General features: G+C 47.8%; 2 protein-coding genes, 3 non-coding genes and 1 pseudogene across 5 annotated transcripts; all 6 read right to left on the bottom strand.

Moving 5' to 3' along the window:
* Positions 1–2,298: 2,298 nt before the first annotated feature.
* LOC116982682 lies at positions 2,299–24,065 on the bottom strand. The gene is made up of 2 exons (XM_033036037.1): positions 24,028–24,065; positions 2,299–3,196 (listed from the first exon to the last, which is right to left on the bottom strand). Exon 2 carries the CDS (start codon positions 3,164–3,166, stop codon positions 2,528–2,530), a length of 639 nt encoding a protein of 212 aa, XP_032891928.1. The 5' UTR covers positions 3,167–3,196; positions 24,028–24,065; the 3' UTR covers positions 2,299–2,527.
* On the bottom strand, positions 5,594–5,763 carry LOC116983750. Its single transcript, XR_004414798.1, has one exon. It is a non-coding gene; the product is annotated as a U1 spliceosomal RNA (small nuclear RNA).
* LOC116982694 (60S ribosomal protein L35-like) lies at positions 8,256–8,706 on the bottom strand. The gene has a single exon (XM_033036062.1). The coding sequence runs from the start codon at positions 8,676–8,678 to the stop codon at positions 8,307–8,309; it is 372 nt and encodes a 123-aa protein (XP_032891953.1). The 5' UTR covers positions 8,679–8,706; the 3' UTR covers positions 8,256–8,306.
* Positions 8,866–8,981, bottom strand: LOC116983353 (annotated as a pseudogene).
* On the bottom strand, positions 18,726–18,897 carry LOC116983734. Its single transcript, XR_004414794.1, has one exon. It is a non-coding gene; the product is annotated as a U1 spliceosomal RNA (small nuclear RNA).
* LOC116983717 lies at positions 20,520–20,690 on the bottom strand. Its single transcript, XR_004414792.1, has one exon. It is a non-coding gene; the product is annotated as a U1 spliceosomal RNA (small nuclear RNA).
* Positions 24,066–24,325: the final 260 nt, after the last annotated feature.

The following is a 24,325-nucleotide window of genomic DNA, read 5'->3' on the forward strand; positions in this document are numbered from 1 at the left end:
GAATGGCGGTGCAGGCTCGAAGGGCCGAATGGCCTACTCCTGCACCTAATTTCTATGTTCTATGTTTCTAAGACGGCGACATCGTCCATGTACAGGGAGGTTTTGACTTGAATGCCCCCACTGCCAGGCAATGTCACCACTCTTATGCTCGCATCCTTCCTGATGGACTCGGCAAAAGGTTCAATACAGCAGACAAACAAGACAGGAGAGAGAGGGCAACCCTGCCTGACTCCAGACCTTACATGGAAACCGTCGGTGATACCCACCCATTGATTTGAACTGCACTACGGATATTCGTGTAAAGCAGTTTGATCCAATTTCGGATTCCCTCCCCAAAACACATTTTGGAGAGCATGTCCCTCATGTACGTGTTTGATATCCTGTCGAAGGCCTTCTCCTGGTCCAAGCTGACTAGGCTGGCATCCACCCATCTGTCCTGCATGTAGGCGATGGTATCTCTCAGCAGCGCTAGGCTGTCTGAGATTTTCCTGCCAGGTACAGCACAGGGTGGATCACCTGTCCCAGAGCAGACTTGACCCGGTTGGACAGGATCTTGTAATGTACATTCAACACTGTTATGGTTCTCCAATTCTTTATATCCTTCATCTCCCCCTTCTGCTTGTAGATTAGGGTGATGCTGCCCTTCCTCATGGAGTCTGACATGCTGCCGGCTAGAAGCATGTCATTGTACACTTCCAGCCGGTCCGGGCCCACCATGTCCCACAGAGCCGAATACAACTCGGCCGGTAAGTCATCGCTTCCGGCAGTTTTACTCAAGTCAAAGGAACGGATGGAGCCCGTCAGCTCCTCTAGGGTCAGTGGTTGGTCCAGACTCTCCCGCAAGACCTCCGTGATAGAGGACAGGAAGTTCTGGGAGGCGGTGCTGTCTGTGGCCTTTTTGTCATACAAATCCGTGTAAAAGGATTTGCAGATCCTCAGCATGTCCGTCTGCGAGGATGCTACCGAGCCGTCCTCCTCCCTAAGGCTGTTCATCACAGAGCTCCCCCTGTGAACCTTATGGAAGAAGAAACGTGAGCACGTCTCATCCTGCTCCACATGGCTGACCCTGGATCGGAAGATGATCTTGGAGGATTCAGAGGTAAAGAGCCGAGCTTGCCTCCCTCACCTAAGTTCCTCCCTCACATCCACCCCTCTCGACTGCAGAAGGAGCAATTGTTGCAAATCTGTCTGTAGTTGGCACAATTCCCTCTGACTCTGTCTTGCCCTCTGAACCCCTTTAACTATGAAGAACCTCTTAATGTTCTCCTTGGTTGCTTCCACCAGAGTGTCGGGGAGTCAAAGAGGGGCCTCACCGTTCTCCAACGTGCGTAGTCCCTCTTTAGCTCCTCAATGTTCTCTGGGGTCAACAGCTTCACATTTAACTTCCACTTCCCTCTGCCTGCCTTCCTGTCCTCCTGTAGGTGACAGGAAGCCTGAAGGAGGCAGTGGTCAGAGAAGAACACCGGCGTGAGGTCAGTGTGTCTCACCGTGACGGCCTTCGTCGTGAAGACGAAGTCTATCCGGGATCGGGCTGAACCGTCCGATCTCGACCAGGTGAACCGCGGCTGGGACCCGCCTGCAGAGTCGCTGAAGGCGTCGTGCAGCTTTGCGTCTTTTACCATTTCCAACAGGAACTTGGACGTTCTGTCCAGTCTGTTGTCTGCACTGCTGGATCGTCCAGCCGCATCAATGATGCAGTTGAAGTCACCGGCCAGAACGAGCTACTGGGACGTGGCCAACAGCACTGGGAGCTGCTGGAGAACAGCCAGCCGCTCGCTCTGCACGGGCGAGGCATACACATTAATCAGCCGGAGCGGAGAACCACGGTACATAACATCCTCCACGAGGAGATGCCCCGCAACCACCTCCCTGACCTCAGTGATGGCGAAGTTCCCTCCCCGCAGCAAGATCCCCAGGCCGGAAGCACGACAGTCATTGCCCCCCGACCACACCGACAGTCCGTGGGGCCACCATCGCGACCACCTCCGATAGCAGAGGAGGTGTGGCAGCCCGCACTCCTGGAGAAAAGTCACATCTCCTTGACCTTGGCCAGGTACTGTAAGGTATTAACACATCGCGCAGTGCTCTTCATACTGCGCACGTTTAACGATGCCAGTTTGAGCTCCCTTGTCACATGCTCGTGTCTCCTCATGCCCACCGCTTCGGTGAATTGCCTCACCTTTCCTGGGCTCAGGTACCCGGCATCCTCAACAGGGTGGGTTCCCTGAGGCATAACCCAAAATGTTGTTGGGGGGGTCTGCTCGTTCCACCCGCTTCAGGGTGCGCCGCTTCCTCCGTCTCTTGTGGCTGGGTTACGGTGACAGATTCACTGCTCCCGGTCGCCTGGAGCTGGGGCCCATCTGCCGCTGCAATGCTCCCAGTATCCCGGAGCTGGCCCCCCTCGGCACCTGCAATGTTCCTGATCGCCCGGAGCTGGGCCTTATCGGCCGCTGCGATGATCCCGGTCTCCAGGGCCTGGAGCCCCTCGACCGCTGCACTGCTCCCGATGTCCTGGGGCTGGAGCCCCTCAGCCACTGCTCTGCTCTCGATCTCCTGGGGGATGCTTGGCGTGGCCTTTCTCTTTTCCTCCCGTTTTCGTCCTTTGCCTCCCTCGTTGGGACTTCACAGTCAACTCATCCTCCGACGAGGAGAGGTTGCTGCCTTCTGTCAGGGAGAGAGATCTTTTTTTGGGGTTATTTTTGGACTTACCAGCCCCTTCCGGCCTCTGCTCTTTGGGCTGAACCTTCTGGTGTTTTTTATACATCACCATCATCCATTTCTCCTGCTGTTCCCCCTCCTCCATCAACTCTCCCTCCTGGGCAAGGTGCTGGGGGTCTCCTTCTGGCGCTTGGGGGCTCGAGGTGGTCGGGCTGTCCTCATCCCTGTTCCCCCTTTCTGCTGGGGTCTTGGCAGTGGTGGGGAGTGTCTCGCCCACCCTGGGGGTGCTGGCAGCAGCCCCTGTTGTCGCATGTGCATAGGTGCAGGCTCTTTTAGGGCAAGGCCTGTAAAGGTGGCCTGCCTCCCCGCACAGGTTGCAGTTCTTGCTGGCCTGACAGTCCTTTGTCTCATGGCCCGCCGTCTTGCAGACAACTGCAGTGCATTGGGCCATCACATCCCCAGGCTTGGTGCATTTCCTGCACAGCCTGGGTTGCCCCACGTAGCTCATGTATCCTCGGTTTCCTCCAATCGCGAAAACCTCCGATGCTCCGTCTTTGTCCACCCTCAGCTTTACCTTCACTAGCCGCTTGCTCGTCCAAATCCCATGCAGGTCCTTCACGTCCATGCAGCTCCCTGTTCCTTCGACGTAGCGAGCAAGGAAGGTGAGGACATCCACTACGGGCACATGTGGGTTGAACATGTGCACCGTGATCATCCTTTCCTTCTGGTTGGGGATGGTGAAGAGCAGCTGTACTTTCAACAGCGACAGCAGAGCTTCCCTTCTCCCGGAAGTCTTCCATCAACTTTTGCCATCCCGTCGGATACAGGATACAGGTTCTGGAGGCAGTAGATGTCGTTGGCCTCAAATTTGCAGGCCTCTAGCAAGACCTTCTTCACGAACAGGTCTCGTGAGAAGGGAACCCCCTTGCTGAGGTCCTTAATGCTGATTCTCAGGGTATTCCGGATACCCTGTACTCACGCTCGTTGCTGCTGCCATTGTCACTGAATCCGCTCCGCAATCCACGGCCCTTGTCCCCAATGGACCGCCAGAACTGTTCTAATAAGAACAGATAGTCTCGTTTACTCGTCCTGAGAGAACCTTCTTGGTGATCAAGGTCTCTTCCCTGACGGACATCTCGCTCTGCTGGGTGCTGAACAGCGCTCGGGCAGACCAAAGGGCGTCTTTCACCAAGTTGATGACCTTCCAGCAGCACTGGATGTCAGTCTCTGTATGTGTCCCTGGGAACAGTCCGTAAATCACAGAGTCCTTTGTGACGTAGCTGTTTGGGATAAAGCATGCCAGGGACCCTTGCAGACTTCTCCAGACTCTTTTTGCAAAACCACGCTCTGCGAAGAGGTGGGCAACCGTCTCCTCTCCACAGCAGCCGTCCCGCGTTGGTGAGTTCTGGCGATGAGGCATTTTGACAGACATTCTGCTCCGGGAACCATGCCACTGGATCCATCGAGTCCTTTCACTGTAGTCCCTGCAGGACCTTCCCTGCTGACCACTGCCCAATGGACATGTGGTCAAAGGTGTTGGTCCGGAAGAACCTTACCATAAACGACAGATGGGGCTGCAGTGTTCAGCTGACTGGCACATTGCGTGGCATCTGCGCCAGGCCCATCCTTCGCAACAACGGGGACAGGTAGAACCTCAGCAGGTAGTGACACATGGTGCCCACGTGCCTTAGCTCTACACTCCGCCTGATGCAGCCACACACGAAGGTGGCCATCAGGGTGAGGGCGACGTTGAGCACGCATTTTACCCCGTTGTCTGCTGACTTGTACATTGTGGCCCTTCGCACCCGGTCTATCCTCGACCCCCAGATGAACTGGAAGACGGCCTGGGTGATCCCTGTAGCGTAGGACGGAGAAACTGGCCACACTTGCGCCAAGTACAGCAGCCCCGAGAACACCACACACCTGTGGACCAAATTTCTTCCAATTATGGAGAGGGAGCGTTGCCTCCACAGCTCCAGCTTCTTCCCCACCTTGGCTATCCGCTCCAGCCAATTCTTGTTACACGCCTCAGCCCCCCCGAACCGGATCCCCAGCACCTTCAAGAAGTCAGGCTTGATGGTGAAGGGGACGGAAGATCGATCGGGCCAGTTGCCAAAGAGCATGGCCTCGCTCTTCCTGCGGTTCACCCTGGCTCCCGTGGCCGACTCAAACTGGTTGCAGATACTAATCAGTCTGCGGACCGACCTTGGATCCGAGCAGAAGACGGCGACATCGTCCATGTACAGAGAGGTTTTGACCTGAATGCCCCCACTGCCTGGCAATGTCACTCCTCTTATGCTCGCATCCTTCCTGATAGACTCGGCAAAAGGTTCAATACAGCAGACAAACAAGACAGGAGAGAGAGGGCAACCCTGCCTGACTCCAGACCTTACAGGGAAACTGTCTGATTCCCACCCATTGATTTAGACTGCACTACGGATATTGGTGTAGAGCAGTTTGATCCAATTTCGGATTCCCTCCCCAAAACCCATTTTGGAGAGAACGTCCCTCATGTACGTGTGCAATATCCTGTCGAAGGCCTTCTCCTGGTCCAAGCTGACTAGGCAGGCATCCACCCATCTGTCCTGCACGTAGGCGATGGTACCTCTCAGCAGCGCTAGGCTGTCTGAGATTTTCCTGCCAGGTACAGCACGGGTTTGGTCCGGGTGGATCACCTGTCCCAGAGCAGACTTGACCCGGTTGGCGATGGCCTTAGACAGGATCATGTAATCTACATTCAACAATGTTATGGATCTTTGCTTCTTGCACAGCTGCAGTTCGCCCGAATGGAATCGGAGTGTGCGGCACTGTAAGGCAGCAACTCTATGGCAACCAAAGATTATAGAGGAGCACCTCTATACTCTTTGACGGCAACACCAGTAATCCTCCATCATATATGGGGTTTGTGTGCATTAACTCTATTTTTCATTTTTAAATCGGGAGAGCGCGAACGCAGTCCCCCACTACCACAAATTTTGCAGTCGAGTATCCCGCATTTGGGGACATCGCAGGTGTCAGCACACCCGAAGTGCAATGGGATAGCCTCGTCCTGGGAGAACCTTTTTTTTTTTTTTTCAAAATAGACTTTATTCAATTGCTACATATACACAATTCATGAACCATTCGAACAAAAAATTAATCCGACATTTTCGGAGACTATACAAATTTTTTCAGTACAATATTTTTACATTTGTCAAATTCCACCAAACTGTCCCCCACCCGTGCCACTCTGTGGCCCCTGTCCAAGTAATAAATATATACAATGTGTACACAGTGCGAAAATTCCATCTGACATTTTCGTCGGCTATACAGATTGTTCAATACCGTTTATAAGTTTTAAAATTCCACAAAAATGTCCCCCACCCGTGCCACTCATGTGGCCCCCTGACGTGGGATACCTTCCCTTAATTTAATTTGAGGGGCGTCTCCACCATACCGTGCCCCCCATGTCCAGCAGCGGAAGGACCCTAGACTGTGGCCCTCCCCCACCGAGCCTTGGCGTTGGCTGCACCAAGCTTTAGCGAGTCCCTTAGCACGTACTCCTGCAGTCTGCAGTGGGCCAGTAGGCAACATTCCCTGACGGACATCTCGCTCTGCTGGGTGGTGAACAACGCTCGGGCAGACCAAAGAGCATCTTTCACTGAGTTGATGGCCCTCCAGCAGCACTCGATGTCAGCCTCTGAATGTGTCCCTGGGAACAGTCCGTAAATCACAGAGTCCTCTGTGACGGAGCTGTTCGGGATAAATCGTTCCAGGGACCCTTGCATACTTCTCCAGACTCTTTTTGCAAATCCACACTCTGCAAAGAGGTGGGCAACAATCTCCTCTCCATAGCAGCCGTCACGAGAGCAGCGTGCGCTGGTAGTGAGGTTCCGGCGGTGCAGGAAGGATATAACTGGGAGGGCTCCCCTCACCGCCAGCCAAGCCAGGTCTTGGTGCTTGTTGGTCAGTTCTGGCGATGAGGCATTTTGCCAGACAAGCTGGGCAGTCTGCTCTGGGAACCACGCCACCGGACCCATCGAGTCCTTTCCCTGCAGTGCCTGCAGGACATTCCGTGCTGACCACTGCCCGATGGACTTGTGGTCAAAGGTGTTGGACCGGAAGAACCTTTCCACAGACTACAGATGGGGTGGCAATGTCCAGCTGACTGGTACATTGCGTGGCATCTGCACCAGGCCCATCCTTCGCAACACCGGGAACAGGTAGAACCTCAGCAGGTAGTGACACTTAGTGCCCACGTGCCTTGGCTCTACACTCCGCCTGATGCAGCCACACACAAAGGTGGCCATCAGGGTGAGGGCGACGTTGGGCATGCTTTTACCCCCGTTGTCTGCCGACTTGTACATTGTGGCCCCTCGCACTCGGTCCATCCTCGACCCCCAGATGAACTGGAAGACGGCCCGGGTGATCCCTGTGGCGTAGGAGGGAGGGACAGGCCACACTTGTGCCAAGTACAGCAGCCCCGAGAGCACCTCACACCTGATGACCACCCCTTGACTTTGACTTTGTCCCTTACCATCTGGACGCCCGCAGCAACGGCTGTGGAGGGTGGTGGTCCCGACCACGGGGGAAAATGGAGGAGGACTGGCCAAGTTCTGTGCCTTCCACCACAGTGATGAATGCTGTGGTGGATGTTTGTGTAAATTTTTTATTGTGGTTGTGTTCTTTATTACTGTACCGCTGCTGGCAACCCAAATTCCACCGACCTTGGTTGTGTGGCAATTAAATTATATCTAATCTAATCTATCTAATTGATTTGGACTGCACTACGGATATTGGTGTAGAGCAGTTTGATACAATTTCGGATTCCCTCCCCAAAACCCATTTTGGAGAGCACGTCCCTCATGTACGTGTGCGATATCCTGTCGAAGGCCTTCTCCTGGTCCAGGCTGACTAGGCAGGCATCCACCCATCTGTCCTGCACGTAGGCGATGGTATCTCTCGGCAGCGCTAGGCTGTCTGAGATTTTCCTGCCAGGTACAGCACAGGTTTGGTCCGGGTGGATCACCCGTCCCAGAGCAGACTTGACCCGGTTGGCGATGGCCTTAGACAGGATCTTGTAATCTACATTCAGCAATGTTATGGGTCTCCAATTCTTTATATCCTTCATCTCCCCCTTCTGCTTGTAGATTAGGGTGATGCTGCCCTTCCTCATGGAGTCTGACATGCTGCCGGCTAGAAGCATGTCGTTGTACACTTCCAGCAGGTCCGGGTCCACCCAGTCCCACATAGCCGAATACAACTCGGCCGGTAAGCCATCGCTTCCGGGAGTTTTACTCGAGTCAAAGGAGCGGATGGAGCCATTCAGCTCCTCTAGGGTCAGTGGTTGGTCCAGACTCTCCTGCTTGCTGTCCTCCAAGACCTCCGTGATAGAGGACAGGAAGTTCTGGGAGGCGGTGCTGTCTGTGGCCTTTCTGTCATACAATTCCGTGTAAAAGGATTTGCAGATCCTCAGCATGTCTGTCTGCGAGGATGCTACCGAGCCGTCCTCCTCCCTAAGGCTGTAGATTCAGAGGTAAAGAGCCGAACGTGCCGGTCCTTCACCTCTCTAAGTTCCTCCCTCACATCCACCTCCCTCGACTTGTCCTGGGAGAACCTTTTTTTTTTTTTTTTTTTTCTTAAATTTAATGAGATCTGTGTGTGAACATTTAAGCTTTCACAGCGTATTTGCGCATGGGGTACAGACGCTCTTTCCTCTGCAGTTTCGTCGTCTTCAAACTCTCCTCGTTCTTGTTTAGTCGCTGGCGCATGGCTCGGGTCTTCTTGGTCTGCATATCCAACGGCTTGTACTTCTTGCCTTTGTAGAATTTTCTCAAGTTCTCCTTCTGTGTCTGATTAATGACGGTAAGGACTCTGGCAATGGACTTGCGCACGACACGGATCTTGGAAAGCTTTGACGCAGCTCCTCCTGTTACCTTGGCAACACGGAGCTGGTACAGTTCCACTTTGAGATCATCCAGCTGCTTGAGGAGCTCCTCCTTCTTTTTGCCTCGCAGATCTCGTGCCTTGATCTTTGCCATGGTCCTGGGCCGAGCGGCAGAACAGGTCTCGTGAGAAGGGAACCCCCTTGCTGAGGTCATTTACACTAATCCTCAGGGTATTGCGGATACCCTGTACTCCCCCTCCAATTGCAGCTGCCATTGCTACGATTCTACACTGCAATCTGAGCTCTTGTCCTTAATCGACCGCCAGGACTGTTCTAACAAGAACAGATAGCCCCTTTCACTGTTCTAATAAGAACAGATGTTCTCTTTTACCCCTGACGCTCGTCCTGATAAGAACAGATACTACACTTGATCTTAGCCAAAAGGCCAAGAAGCTTTACCTTCACTTGCCGCTTGCTCGTCCAAATCCTATGCAGGTCCTTCACGTCCACCCAGCTCTCTGTTCCTTCGACGTAGCGAGCAAGGAAGGTGAGGACATCCACTACGGGCACATGTGGGATGAACATGTGCACCGTGATCATCCTTTCCTTCTGGTTGGGGAGGGTGAAGAGCGGCTGCACTTTCAGCAATGACAGCGGAGCTTCATTCCCGTTCTCTCGGAAGTCTTCCATCAACGTTTGCCATCCCGTCGGATACTTGAAGGTAATATCAAATTGGTTACAGCCACCCGACAACCAAAATTCATTTTGTGAACACAAACTTTTTAAAAAGGCGAGGCAAACAATTGGGCAGCAGCCATCCAACAACCAACATTCATTTTGTGAACAAAAATCTTTTTAAAAGGCAAGGCAAACAATTGGGCAGCAGCCACCCGACAACCAAAATTCATTTTGTGAACACAAACTTGTTAAAAAGGCGAGGCAAACAATTGCCAACTGTTGCAACGATTTTAAAAGCCAAGGCGAGGCAAACAATTGGGCTGCAGCCACCTGACAATCAAAATTCATTTTGTGAACACAAACTTGTTAAATAGGCGAGGCAAACAATTGGGCAGCAGCCACCCGCCAACGAAAATTCATTTTGTGAAAACAAACTTGTTTTTTTTTTTTGTTTTTTTTTAATATTTTATTTTATTAGAAGTAAGTACAGTCATATGGCACCAAAGTGCCTAATATATATTTTCATAATACATTTTATGTACAACTTCTTTTTTTTTTTTTTTGTTACACTGAAAAAAGATTAGAATAAGAAAAAGAAGTTAGATAGTAAAGGATAGAAAGATGTGAAATATATAGTGTGTGAAAAAAGAAAACGAGTAAATGAGGAAAGTTGAGAGAGAGAATAGAGAAAAGAAAAGAAAAGAAAAAAAGAGGAGATCATTATTTATAGTCTTGACCAACCCTCGTCCAGTCCTGAAACAGTTATTTTTTACAATTGTGTTGCACCATATGATTCCAAAAAAACGACGAATGGAGACCAACTCGTTATGAATTGGTCTGATTTATCCATTAGGAGGAATCGCATTTCCTCAAGATGAGCGGTGTCCAACATACTTGCAATCCACATTTTAAGCGTTGGTATTGATGTACCCTTCCAAAATTTAAGAATTAATTTTTTTGCTATTATTAAACCATAGTTAAGGAATAGATTTTGAGATATGTTCAATTTATTCCCATCTTCCATTACGCCAAATATAATCATTTCAGTATTAGGTTCCATTCTTGTCTTGAATAATTTTGTAAATATTTCAAAAATATCATTCCAAAATCTATAAAGTTTTATGCAGGAGACTAAGGAGTGTGTTATAGTTGCCTTTTGGGCTAGACATTTATCACAAGTGGCGGATATATTTGGATAAAATTTGCTCAATCTTGTTTTTGAATAATATAATCTATGTACAATTTTAAATTGAATTAAATTATGTCTTACATTAATTGAACATTTGTGAATATATATCAGGTATTTTTCCCATTTAACCTTCGTAATTTTTATCATTAGTTCCCGTTCCCACTCTTCTCTAAGTACCTCTGTCGATGGTAGGTCTATATTTAGAATACTATTATATAAATATGATATTAATTTTTGTGAGTCAGCTTCAATATTCATTGCCTCTTCCAATAAGTCAGGAGTTACTTTTTGATATCCTTGTATATATTTTTTCACGAAATCGCAAATCTGAAGATATTTAAAATATTGGTTGTTTTTCAATTTAAATTTTAATTGTAATTGTTGGAATGATAGTAAGTTTCCCATTTCATACATATCCCCGATCCTTCTAATTCCGAGACTTTCCCATTGGTTATATGTCTTATCAATAAGAGATGGTTTAAATAAAGGGTTATTCGCTATTGGCATTAACAGTGATAGATTTCTTAATTTTAAAGATAATTTTATTTGTTTCCAAATTCTTATTGTACCATATATAATTGGGTTCTTCTTATATATTGTGTTATTCAGTTTTTTTGGGGAGAAGAGGATCGTTCCTATATTACAAGGATGGCAATCCTCCTTCTCCATTTTTATCCATTCTGTCTGTTGGGTAGAACTATCCAACCAAAACTTGTTTAAAAGGCGAGGCAAACAATTGGGCAGCCGCCACCCGACAATCAAAATTCATTTTGTGAACACAAACTTGTTAAAAAGGCGAGGCAATCCCCCCCACAAATTGGCTGTTGCCCAATTTTGGCGCCGACCTGTAGGGGGTATGGCTGCCTAGCCTGCAGCTGTCTGTTTTTCATTTCTTTTTTCCTATTTTTAGTTAGTTTAGTGTTTTGTTTTTAAGGAGTTCTAGCTTTTTTATGTGTGGGGAGGGGGGGGGGGGGGAAGGGGGAAACTAATTTTCAGGGTCCCTACCTGGTCGGAGATGCAGCTTTTCTCCGGGCTGCACTTTCGACCCGTCCTCCCGGCCTACCAGCGGGCCTGGAGCGGTATTTCCTGAGGGGACCGCCCGGAGCATCGGCGGCGGCGGCTGCGGAGCTGCGGGAGCGAGGGGACCGCCCGGAGCCTCGGCATCGGCGGCGGCAGCACCGGCATCGGCGGCGGCAGAGCTGCGGGTGTGAGGACGGCGGTGCAGCGCTGGAGCGCCATTGCGGGGCGGGCGGTGCCTTGCCTGGGTCGCCGCGCTGGAACTCCGGTGAGCTGGGACCGGCGTTTAAAACATCGCGGAGCTGCGGGCGGCGGCGCTGAACTTTACATCGGGAGCCTGGGATCTCGCGACGAGATCGCCAGTTGAGCTCCATTCGGCGCGGCCTTGTTGGCTCCGGAAGCCACGGTCTCGAGTAGGGAGGCGGCCGTTCCAGGGTTCCCAAGCCGCTGAGAGGACTCTCCCGACGCCGGAACATCATCACCCGGCGAGGACGGCCTGGAACATCGGGCCTCCGTAGAGGCAACTGTGGAGGCCTCAATAGGCCCGACTATGGGTGGACATTGGGGATGGGACTGGACTTTGTGCCTTCCCCCATAATGGGAACCATTGTGGGGGGATGTTTTTATGTTAAAGCTATTTATTATTGTTATGTTTATATTATTTTTTATGTGCTGCATTGGCAAAAGGAATTTCATTACATCTAGGTGTATGTGACAATAAACCAACCTTTGAACCTTTGAACCTATGCATCGAATTGGAAACTTTCCTTTCAAGGAAAGTACGGAGCTAGTATTTTTATAAACCAAAAGCTACGGAAGTCCATAGATGCTTAGCCACATTAGGGTGGCTATCACTAACTGCACTAATTGTAGTTGTAGTTGCTTTTCTTTCTTACTTTCCACACTTTACTAACCCTATTTGCTATCACCTTTTTTTTATCTTATATCATATTATATTTTGTATTTGGAATGGAATTGCATATTTTATTTAAGGAGATATGTTCGGATGGAAAACAGACGTGACCTAAAATTCATTTACCTGATGTTCAAGTATAAGGTAGGGTTGAGTGTGCTGAATCATCTGCTCTACCACTTAATCACAAGATGCAAGACATGAATATAAAAATTGGGGGTGAGGGAATTAAATTCTGTAGTTGGAATGTTAAGGGAATTAATGAACCTATCAAGAGAGGCAAAGTGTTAGCTCATTTAAAATCATTGAAAACAGATATAATATTTCCCCAGGAGACACATCTTAAAAAGGAAGCACAACACAGATTGAAAGCAAAATGGATTGCTAAAGCGTACCACTCTTCATTCTCACATAAATCTAGAGGTGTTGCAATATTAATTCGTAAAGGTATACCCTTTAAACATATATCAACGATAGAAGACATTGAAGGCAGATATATTGTAATAATAGGGGAGTTATACTTAAAAAAGGTGACTCTCCTCAATGTGTATGGACCAAATTTTGATAGCCCTCTGTTTTTTAAGAGAATTCTTAACAATATCCCGGAAGGTACACAACAAAACGTAATAATCGGTGGAGATTTAAATTGCACTTTGGATGCTTGTTTGGATAGATCATCAACTCAAAGAAAACTAAAATCTCGATCAAGTGAATTTTTAAATTCATACATTAATACTACTAATATTAAGGACGTTTGGAGAATTGAAAATCCATCGGGCCGAGAATACTCATTTTACTCACCAGTACATAAAACTTACTCAAGGATAGACTATTTTTTAGTAGATTCAAAACTTATCCCATTTACCTATAACTCACAATATCATAACATCATAATCTCAGACCACGCACCATTAACATTTATGATCAAGGTAAATGGAATGGCAGAGACACAGTCACAATGGAGATTCAATCCCCAAATCTTAAAAGATAAGTCATGTAATGAATACCTAGTAAAACAGATTAAAATGTTTTTTGAGGCTAACGATAGCCCTGAAATCTCTGCTTCCCTTCTTTGGGAAACATTTAAAGCATTTGTACGAGGAGCATTAATTTCTTCCCAATCATTTTTTAATAAAGAGAATAGGGCCAAACAACAGAAACTGGAAATGGAAATAAAGCAATTAGACACAGAAAATGCAGCAGCACCATCCACGATAAAACACAATAAAATTGCAGTATTGAAATATAAATTAAACAAGATTTATTCAGACCAAGTTATAAAACTTTATCAACATACAAAACAATTAAATTTTGAATTTGGTGACAAACCACAAAAACTATTAGCGCGTCAACTTCGCAAATTGGATGGGGAAAAAACAATATACAAAATTAGAACAGACAAGGGAGAAACATTAACACTGCCTAAAGATATTAATGATAGATTTCTACAATACTACCAAAAATTGTATTCATCTAAAATAACAGAACAATCAACGGGAATGGAAACATTTTTACAGAATTGTAAGTTTGCGGGTCTAGATCAGAAAGAGAGAGAATTGCTAGGGGCTGAAATTATGATAAAAGACATTGAAGAATCAATAAAATCCTTAAAAAACGGAAAGTCTGCAGGACCCGATGGTCTAAATTCTGAATTTTATTTAAAAAATTATGATTTGCTTTCCCCACGCCTACAATGTACAAATACGCATATACTCAACAGAAACTCCCAGAAACTCTAAATGAATCTACAATCATACTTATACCAAAAACAGACAAGGATCTTGAAGACCCAGGTTCATACAGAGCTATAGCCCTCTTAAATACTGATCAGAAAATATTAACTAAAATTCTATCTAATAGATTGAGTTTAGTGATCAGCAAATTAATACATCCCGACCAAACAGGGTTTATCCCCAAACGGTATTCATTTTATAATCTGAGAAGATTATTTAATATTATATACTCCAATAGAATCCCTAACACAGAGCTAGCAATTATCTCGTTAGATGCTGAAAAAGCATTTGACCAGGTAGAATGGCCATATTTATTTTCGGTGATGGAAAAATTTCAACTCTGAGAGAAGTACTGTACATGGGTTAAATTGTTATATTCTAATCCAACAGCAAGAATATTAACAAACAAAATGTTATCAACTAAATGTAATCTCTCTAGAGGCTGTAGACAAGGATGCTCACTATCCCCACTATTATTTGCTCTTGCAATCGAACCCCTAGCAGAAAGCATTAGAAACCATCCAGGAATATTTGGATACAATACTAGACACAAGAAATAAAATCTCCTTATATGCAGATGATATACTAATATATATTACAAAATTAGAAACTAGTATTCCAAACCTATTAAATCTAATAACTCAATTTGGTCAGTTTTCGGGATATAGAATCAATTGGAATAAAAGCGAAATCATGCCAATAACAAAATTCAATTTACATACAATACAACAATCCCCTTTTAAAATAGTTAAAGATAAATTTAAATACTTAGGAATCTATGTAACTAAGACATATACCTCTTTATTTAAACTAAATTTCCCACCCTTACTGAATAAGCTACATAAGAATATTCAATACTGGAAAACACTCCCCATTTCTATGCTTGGGAGAATTAATGCTATAAAAATGATTTTTTACCGCAACTGCTGTACCTACTTCAATTAATTCCGATATATATCCCAAAAACTTTTTTCAAAAAAGTCGATTCCATTGTTACAAGTTTTGTCTGGGATTATAAGAATCATAGAATAAGTAAAAAACATTTATGTAAATCAAAGATAAATGGAGGTTTGGCTTTGCCAAATTTCTTATTTTATTTTTGGGCAGTCCATATTAAAAACATGAATTTCTGGCTGGAAGAAATGGATCAACAACCAGATTGGCTAATGATGGAAAAGGAAGACTGTCTACCTTTTGAAATTGGACCGATCATATTTGCCCCCACAAAACTGCACAAAAAAACCTATAAAGAAAACCCCATAATACATAGTGGAATACGAATTTGGAAACAAATAAAAAAAGATTTAAAATTGAATAATATACCACTCTGTCTTCCCATTGTAAATAATCCTTTATTCAAATCATCCTTTATGGACAAAGGTTTCACACAATGGAAAAATTATGGAATCAAAAATATAGGACATCTTTATGGGAAAGGTACTTTTCTTTCATTTCAAGAGTTACAACAGAATTATGGACTGCACTCAAATAATTTCTTCGGATATCTACAAATTAGAGATTATGTTAAATCTAATACACAAGTCTACAGGAATAGAGAATCAGAAATTCTTGATGAATGTCTGAACAAGCATCCTAATACTGAAAAACTAATAGCTTATATTTATAACACCCTACTAAACAACGAGGTACCACCGACCGAACCATATAGATACAAATGGGAAAATGAAATAGGTCACCCTATCACGAAAGATATGTGGGACGAAAGTTTACAACAAATACATCAATGTTCATTAAATGCCAGACATACTTTAATACAATTCAAGGTCTTACATAGACTACACTACTCTAAAATAAAACTAAATAGAATCTTCCCACAAATCTCTCCTATTTGTGATAAATGTCTACATCTAGAGGCTAATTTAACACATACGTTTGCAAACTGTATAAAACTTAAACATTTCTGGACTGATATTTTTGAAATAACTTCAGAAGTTATTAATACAAAACTGGACCCAGACACAAAATTAATAATACTTGGAATATCAGAACAAAGCTTAACACTCACAACAAACCAAATAAATTTCCTCAACTACAGTATAATAACCGGGAAAAAATTAATATAAAAATTTTGGAAAGGCCCTACAACCCCCACAATTAAAATGTGGATTACGGAAATGTCGGAGACCCTATACTTAGAAAGAATTAGACTTGTCTTAGTGGACAAACAAGATATTTTCCATAAAATTTGGGCTCCATTCATTAACTATCTGAAGGGATAGATTGGCACAGCACGAGGACCCAACTGAAACTTGAACTCAGGAACAGATGAAAAGCTATACTTTATAACCTACAAACCTATCTCCATTGACGTATTACAGGTAACCCATTCCACCTCCCTTGTTTTTCTGTTGTGTTTTTTTTTTTTCTTTCTTTTTTCTTTGTAACTTTCTACCCTCTCTTTTTCCTTCTTTCTATAAAAAATAAAAACACTAGAAGCAGAAGTAATTGATAATGGAAAATTTTAATAATGTATGACTGATGTATATGAAAAGTTTTTTTACTATAATATGTAACTACATTTTATAATATGTCTACTTCTAATAAATAAATAAATAAATAAAAAAAAGGCGAGGCAAACAATTGGGCGGTAGCCACCTTACAGCCGCATCGAGGGGACTCACCGTGGAGTAGACATGCGTTCAGTGTTATTTGCCGCTCAGAGAGCCGTGACCCTCTCGCTTCCTGGGTCTGGCAGAGACTGAGTGAGGGATTGCACTTCCGGGTTTTATGGCCCCTCTCCCCTGCCGCCAGCGGGGGCAGCAGAGAGAATGGGAACATTAATATCTCTCTGATTTTTCATCGATTAGAAAAATCCTCCGGTCCCGGAAGGCGGAGGGTGGCTCTGAGCGAGGTGGCCAAAAATGACGGCCGTAGGTGGTGGCGTTTTCTCGGAATCGCAGCACAGTGGGCCAAAAGCGGTCAAGATCAGACTTTTAGTAATATAGATATCTACGGGGTTATAATATATAAATATAGGCAAATATATTTGCCTTTATGGATTATGTGCATCATGAGAACGGCTCATGTACATCATGAGTTGCTTTAAATCAAAGTTGCTTCTGATCCATGAGGATCTTTGAAATCTATTATCTCTATCTTGCCACTCACACACAGAAGCACACACACACACCGTTCCCCCACAACACTGATTAAACCAAAGATCATAGAATACATATGGTCCAGAGACCTTTCATTGCGCATCGTCGCTCATTTTATAAGCAGTTTTCCTTTTTTTTTTTAAAGCACCTTATTTATTATAAACAAAGATCATAATGGTCTAAGATAGACCAAGATAAATTCCTGCAAAATCCAATGGACTGACGTGGATTAAACTGCGAGAGGCATGACCAAAGATCTTAGAGCAGAGCAAGATGGGTTACTCTCGCGCAAATGTGTAGTACGCTCATGGGCGGATTCATGGGTGATTATAGGACCCATTTTAGCGACCAGTCCCCGCCATCTTGTTCCGCCATCTTGCTTCCGGCCAAAGATCGGATCTTTGTTTCCGCAGCGGGGAGAGGGAGTGTGGGGCCCGGGGCAGCGGGGAGAGGGAGTGCGCGGCCCGGGGCAGCGGGGAGAGGGAGTGAGCGGCGCGGGGAGAGGGAGTGAGTGGCCCGGGGCAGCGGGGAGAAGTGAGTGCGCGGCCCGGGGCAGCAGGGAGAGGGGGTGCGCAGCCCGGGGAGAGGGAGTGTGCGACCCGGGGAGAGGGGGTGCACGGTCCGGGGAGAGGGGGTGCACGGTCCGGGGAGAGGGGGTGCGCTGCCCGGGGCAGCGGGGAGAGGGAGTGCACAGACCGGGGCAGCGGGGAGAGGGGCATAGGAGGGGGGGAGACATTGTAGTGTGGGGGCAGGCGAAGGAGTGTCGGGGGGGGGGGGGGTAGAGTTGAGGGGTGGGATAAGGCCTAGTGTGTGTGAAGTTGCGGGGAGGTTTACAATGTTTCTTATTTAATGTCCCTTGTCTAGTCTGAAATAAAGTTCATCATTGGATCAGAAGAAATATAATTGTGTGTGTTATATGATTATATACATTTATATCACATTCATGTATGTGTGTTTATAAACATTTTATTCTTTAACAAGAATTAACAGAATTATGAACTAACAGAATTATGAATCTAACCCTATATCACACACAAAAACTTCCCCCGCAATGTCAATTACCCTGCGAGTCGGGTCGGGTCGGTTCCGGTTACTACAAAATCAACTCAAACACTGCTTGTGAGCCATTTAAAAAGAAATGATTTAAAAAACATAAAAAAAGACAATTACCAGAGTCAAATTTTATTCTCGACAAGAAGTATGAACTGACAGAATTATGAATCTAACCCTATATCACACACACAAACTGTTGCCCTGCAACATTGATTACACTGCGAGTCGGGTCGGGTCAGGTAGGCTCCGGTTACTAAAATGGGCGGGGAAAAATGCCCAGGATCCCCTCCGTAGCATACTACACGTCAGCCCATTGTATTTCGCAGGAGTGGCCTATCTTGCTCTGGTCTAAGATCTTTGGGCATAACGGAGTCTTATTCCTAAAGTGGCGGAAGTACCATTACGTGCCACACGTTAGTCCATTGGATTTCGTAGGAGTGGCCTATCTTGCTCCTCTAGTATCTTTGGTGCACAGTAACTCTATTTTTCATTTGTAAATCAGGGGAGAGCGCGAACGCAGTCCCCCACTACCACAAATTTTGCAGTCAAGTATCCCGCATTTGGGGACATCGCAGGCGTCAGCACACCCGAAGTGCAATGGGATAGCCTCGTCCTGGGAGAACTTTTTTTATTTTTTATTTCAAAATATACTTTATTCAATTGGTAAATATATACAATTCCTGAACCATTCAAACAAAATTCATCCGACATTTTCGGAGACTATACAAATATACAAATACAATTTTTTTACATTTGTCAAATTTCACCAAACAGTCCCCCACCAGTGCCACTCTGTGGCCCCTGTCCAAGTAATAAATATATACAATGTGTACACAGTGCGAAAATTTCCATCTGACATTTCAAGTTCCACAAAAAATGTCCCCCACCCGTGCCACTCATGTGGCCCCCTGGCGTGGGATACCTTCCCTTAATTTAATTTGAGGGGCGTCTCCACCATACCGTGCCCCCCATGTCCAGCAGCGGAAGGACCCTAGACTGTGGCCCTTTCCCACCGAACCTTGGCGTTGGCTGCACCAAGCTTCAGCGAGTCCCTTAGCACTTACTCCTGCAGTCTGCAGTGGGCCAGTCGGCAACATTCCCTGACGGACATCTCGCTCTGCTGGGTGGTGAGCAACGCTCGGGCAGACCAAAGAGCGTCTTTCACCGAGTTGATGACCCTCCAGCAGCACTCGATGTCAGTCTCTGAATGTGTCCCTAGGAACAGTCCGTAAATCACAGAGTCCTCTGTGACGGAGCTGTTTGGGATAAATCGTTCCAGGGACCCTTTCATACCTCTCCAGACTCGTTTTGCAAATCCACACTCTGCAAAGAGGTGGGCAACCGTCTCCTCTCCATAGCGACCCGGGGAGAGGGGGTGCATGGCCCGGGGAGAGGGGGTGCTCTGCCCGGGGCAGCGGGGAGAGGGAGTGCACGGACCGGGGCAGCGGGGAGAGGGGCATAGGAGGGGGGGAGACATTGTAGTGTGGGGGCAGGCGAAGGAGTGCCGGGGGGGAGGGGGGTAGAGTTGAGGGGTGGGATAAGGCCTAGTGTGTGTGAAGTTGCGGGGAGGTTTACAATGTTTCTTATTTAATGTCCCTTGTCTAGTCTGAAATAAAGTTCATCATTGGATCAGAAGAAATATAATTGTGTGTGTTATATGATTATATACATTTATATCACATTCATGTATGTGTGTTTATAAACATTTTATTCTTTAACAAGAATTAACAGAATTATGAACTAACAGAATTATGAATCTAACCCTATATCGCACACAAAAACTTCCCCCGCAATGTCAATTACCCTGCGAGTCGGGTCGGGTCGGTTCCGGTTACTACAAAATCAACTCAAACACTGCTTGTGAGCCATTTAAAAAGAAATGATTTAAAAAACATAAAAAAAGACAATTACCAGAGTCAAATTTTATTCTCGACAAGAAGTATGAACTGACAGAATTATGAATCTAACCCTATATCACACACACAAACTGTTGCCCTGCAACATTGATTACACTGCGAGTCGGGTCGGGTCAGGTAGGCTCCGGTTACTAAAATGGGCGGGGAAAAATGCCCAGGATCCCCTCCGTAGCATACTACACGTCAGCCCATTGTATTTCGCAGGAGTGGCCTATCTTGCTCTGGTCTAAGATCTTTGGGCATAACGGAGTCTTATTCCTAAAGTGGCGGAAGTACCATTACGTGCCACACGTTAGTCCATTGGATTTCGTAGGAGTGGCCTATCTTGCTCCTCTAGTATCTTTGGTGCACAGTAACTCTATTTTTCATTTGTAAATCAGGGGAGAGCGCGAACGCAGTCCCCCACTACCACAAATTTTGCAGTCGAGTATCCCGCATTTGGGGACATCGCAGGCGTCAGCACACCCGAAGTGCAATGGGATAGCCTCGTCCTGGGAGAACTTTTTTTTTTTTTAATTTCAAAATATACTTTTTCAATTGGTAAATATATACAATTCCTGAACCATTCAAACAAAATTCATCCGACATTTTCGGAGACTATACAAATATACAAATACAATTTTTTTACATTTGTCAAATTTCACCAAACAGTCCCCCACCAGTGCCACTCTGTGGCCCCTGTCCAAGTAATAAATATATACAATGTGTACACAGTACGAAAATTTCCATCTGACATTTCAAGTTCCACAAAAAATGTCCCCCACCCGTGCCACTCATGTGGCCCCCTGGCGTGGAATACCTTCCCTTAATTTAATTTGAGGGGCGTCTCCACCATACCGTGCCCCCCATGTCCAGCAGCGGAAGGACCCTAGACTGTGGCCCTTTCCCACCGAACCTTGGCGTTGGCTGCACCAAGCTTCAGCGAGTCCCTTAGCACGTACTCCTGCAGTCTGCAGTGGGCCAGTCGGCAACATTCCCTGACGGACATCTCGCTCTGCTGGGTGGTGAGCAATGCTCGGGCAGACCAAAGAGCGTCTTTCACCGAGTTGATGACCCTCCAGCAGCACTCGATGTCAGTCTCTGAATGTGTCCCTGGGAACAGTCCGTAAATCAGAGTCCTCTGTGACGGAGCTGTTCGGGATAAATCGTTCCAGGGACCCTTTCATACCTCTCCAGACTCGTTTTGCAAATCCACACTCTGCAAAGAGGTGGGCAACCGTCTCCTCTCCATAGCAACCGTCCCGGGGGCAGCGTGCGCCGGTAGTGAGGTTTCCGACGGTGCAGGAAGGATCTAACTGAGAGGGCTCCCCTCACCGCCAGCCAAGCCAGGTGTTGGTGCTTGTTGGTCAGTTCTGGCGATGAGGCATTTTGCCAGACAAGCTGGGCAGTCTGCTCTGGGAACCACGCCACCGGATCCATCGAGTCCTTTCCATGCAGTGCCTGCAGGACATTCCGTGCTGACCACTGCCCGATGGACTTGTGGTCAAAGGTGTTGGCCCGGAAGAACCTTTCAACAGACGACAGATGGGGCGGCAATGTCCAGCTGACTGGCACATTGCGTGGCATCTGCGCCAGGCCCATCCTTCGCAACACCGGGGACAGGTAGAACCTCAGCAGGTAGTGACACTTAGTGCCCACGTGCCTTGGCTCTACACTCCGCCTGATGCAGCCACACACAAAGATGGCCATCAGGGTGAGGGCGACGTTGGGCACGCATTTAACCCTGTTGTCTGCCGACTTGTACATTGTGACCCGTCGCACCCGGTCCATCCTCGACCCCCAGATGAACTGGAAGACGGCCCGGGTGATCCCCGTGGCGTAGGAGGGAGGGACAGGCCACACTTGTGCCAAGTATAGCAGTCCCGAGAGCACCTCACACCTGATGACCAAATTTTTCCCGGTTATGGAGAGGGAGCGTTGCCTCCACAGCTCCAGCTTCCTCCCTACCTTGGCTATCCGCTCCAGCCAATTCTTGTTACTCGGCTCAGACCCCCCGAACCAGATCCCCAGCACCTTCAAGGAGTCAGGCTTGATGGTGAAGGGGATGGAAGATCGGTCGGGCCAGTTGCCAAAGAGCATGGCCTCGCTCTTCCTGCGGTTCACCCTGGCTCCCGTGGCCGACTCAAACTGGTCACAGATGCTAATCAATCTGCGGACCGACCTTGGATCCGAGCAGAAGACGGCGACATCGTCCATGTACAGGGAGGTCTTGACCTGAATGCCCCCACTGCCTGGCAATGTCACTCCTCTTATGCTCGCATCCTTCCTGATGGACTCGGCAAAAGGTTCAATACAGCAGACAAACAAGACAGGAGAGAGAGGGCAAACCTGAAGGCGTTGTGCAGCTTTGCGTCTTTTACCGTTTCCATCAGGAACTTGGACGTGCTGTCCAGTCTTTCCCCCCGACCACACTGATAGTCCGTGGGGCCACCTTCGCGACCACCTCCGATAGCAGCGGAGGTGTGGCAACCCGCACTCCCGTAGAAAAGTCACATCTGCCTTGACCTTGGCCAGGTACTGTAAGGCATTTACACATCGCGCAGTGCTCTTCACACTGCGCACGTTTAAAGATGCCAGTTTGAGCTCCATAGTCCTTTAGAGTCACTGGCCATTTTCCTGTTCCCTCATGCCCACCGCTTCGGTGAATTGCCTCACCTTTCCTGGGCTCAGGTACCCGGCCTCCTCAACGGGTTGGGTTTCCCGTGTCGTAACCCGAGTTGTCGTTGGGGGGGGGCTGCTCGTTTTACCCCCTTCTGGGTGCGCCGCTTCCCCCGTCTCTCGTGGCTGGGGCACGGTGACAGGCTTACTGCTCCCGGAAACTCGGAGCTGAGGCCCATTGGCCGCTGCACTGCTCCCGGTTGCCTGGAGCTGGGGCCCATCGGCCGCTACGATACTCCCGGTTGCCCGGAGCTGGGGCCCATCGGCCGCTACGATACTCCCGGTTGCCCGGAGCTGGGGCCCATCGGCCGCTACAATGCTCCCGGTTGCCCTGAGCTGGGGCCCAACTGCCACTGCACTGCTGTCGATGCCCTGGGGCCCAACGGCCACTGCACTGCTCCCGATGCCCTGGGGCTGGAGCCCCTCGACCGCTGCACTGCTCCCGATGTCCTGGGGCCGGAGCCCCTCGATCGCTGCTCTGCTCCCGATGTCCTGGGGCTGGAGCCCCTCGACCGCTGTTCTGCTCCCGATGTCCTGGGGCTGGAGCCCCTCGACCGCTGTTCTGCTCTCGGTCTCCTGGTGCAGGTGTACAATCGGCCTGGACCTTCTCCTTTCCTCCCCGGTTTTCATCTTGTGGGGTTTCCCGTCCGCCTCATCCTCCGACGAGGAAAGGTTGCTGCCTTCTGTCAGGCAGAGAGACCGTTTTGGGTTTTTTTTGGGCGGCTTGCCATCCCCTTCTGGCCTCTGCTCCGTGTGCTGACCCTTCTGGTGTTTTTTATACTTCACCGTCGGCCAAATCTGCTCTCCCCCTTCCTCCATCGACTCTCCCTCCTGGGCTTGGTGCTGGAGTTCTCCTGGCACTTGGGGGCTCGAGGTGGTTGAGGTGGTTGGGCTATCTTCATCCCTGTTTCCCCTTTCTGCTGGGGACTTGGCAGTGGTAGTGGGTGTCTCACCTACCCTGGGGGTGCTGGAAGCCGCCCCTCTTGTTGCCTGTGTGTATGTTCAGGCTCTTTTTGGGCAGGCCCTGTAAAGGTGGCCTCCCTCCCCACACAGGTTGCAGTTCTTGCTGGCCTGACAGTCTTTTGTCTCGTGGCCCTCCGTTTTGCAGTTTTTGCAGACCACTGCAGTGCATTGGGCCACCACATGCCCAGGCTTGTTACATCTTCTGCATACTCTGGGCTGCCCCACGTAACTTAAATAGCCTCGGTTTCCTCCAATTGCGAACACCGAGGGAGGGTGGAGGAGAGCTCCTTCCTTGTCCACCCTCAGCTTTACCTTGACCTGCCGCTTGCTCGTCCAAATCCCATGCAGATCCTTCACGTCCACGCTGTTCCCTGCTCCGTCGACGTAGCGAGCAAGGAAGGTGAGGACATCCACTACGGGCACATGTGGGTTGAACATATGCACCGTGATCGTCCTTTCTTTTTGGTTTGGGAGGGTGAAGAGTGGCTGCACCTTCAGCAACGACAGCGGAGCTTCATTCCCCTTCTCCTGGAAATCCTTTATCAGCTTTTGCCATCCTGTC

The sequence above is a fragment of the Amblyraja radiata genome, chromosome 1 (assembly GCF_010909765.2).
Source record: "Amblyraja radiata isolate CabotCenter1 chromosome 1, sAmbRad1.1.pri, whole genome shotgun sequence".
In the NCBI taxonomy this organism is placed as follows: Eukaryota; Metazoa; Chordata; class Chondrichthyes; order Rajiformes; family Rajidae; genus Amblyraja; species Amblyraja radiata.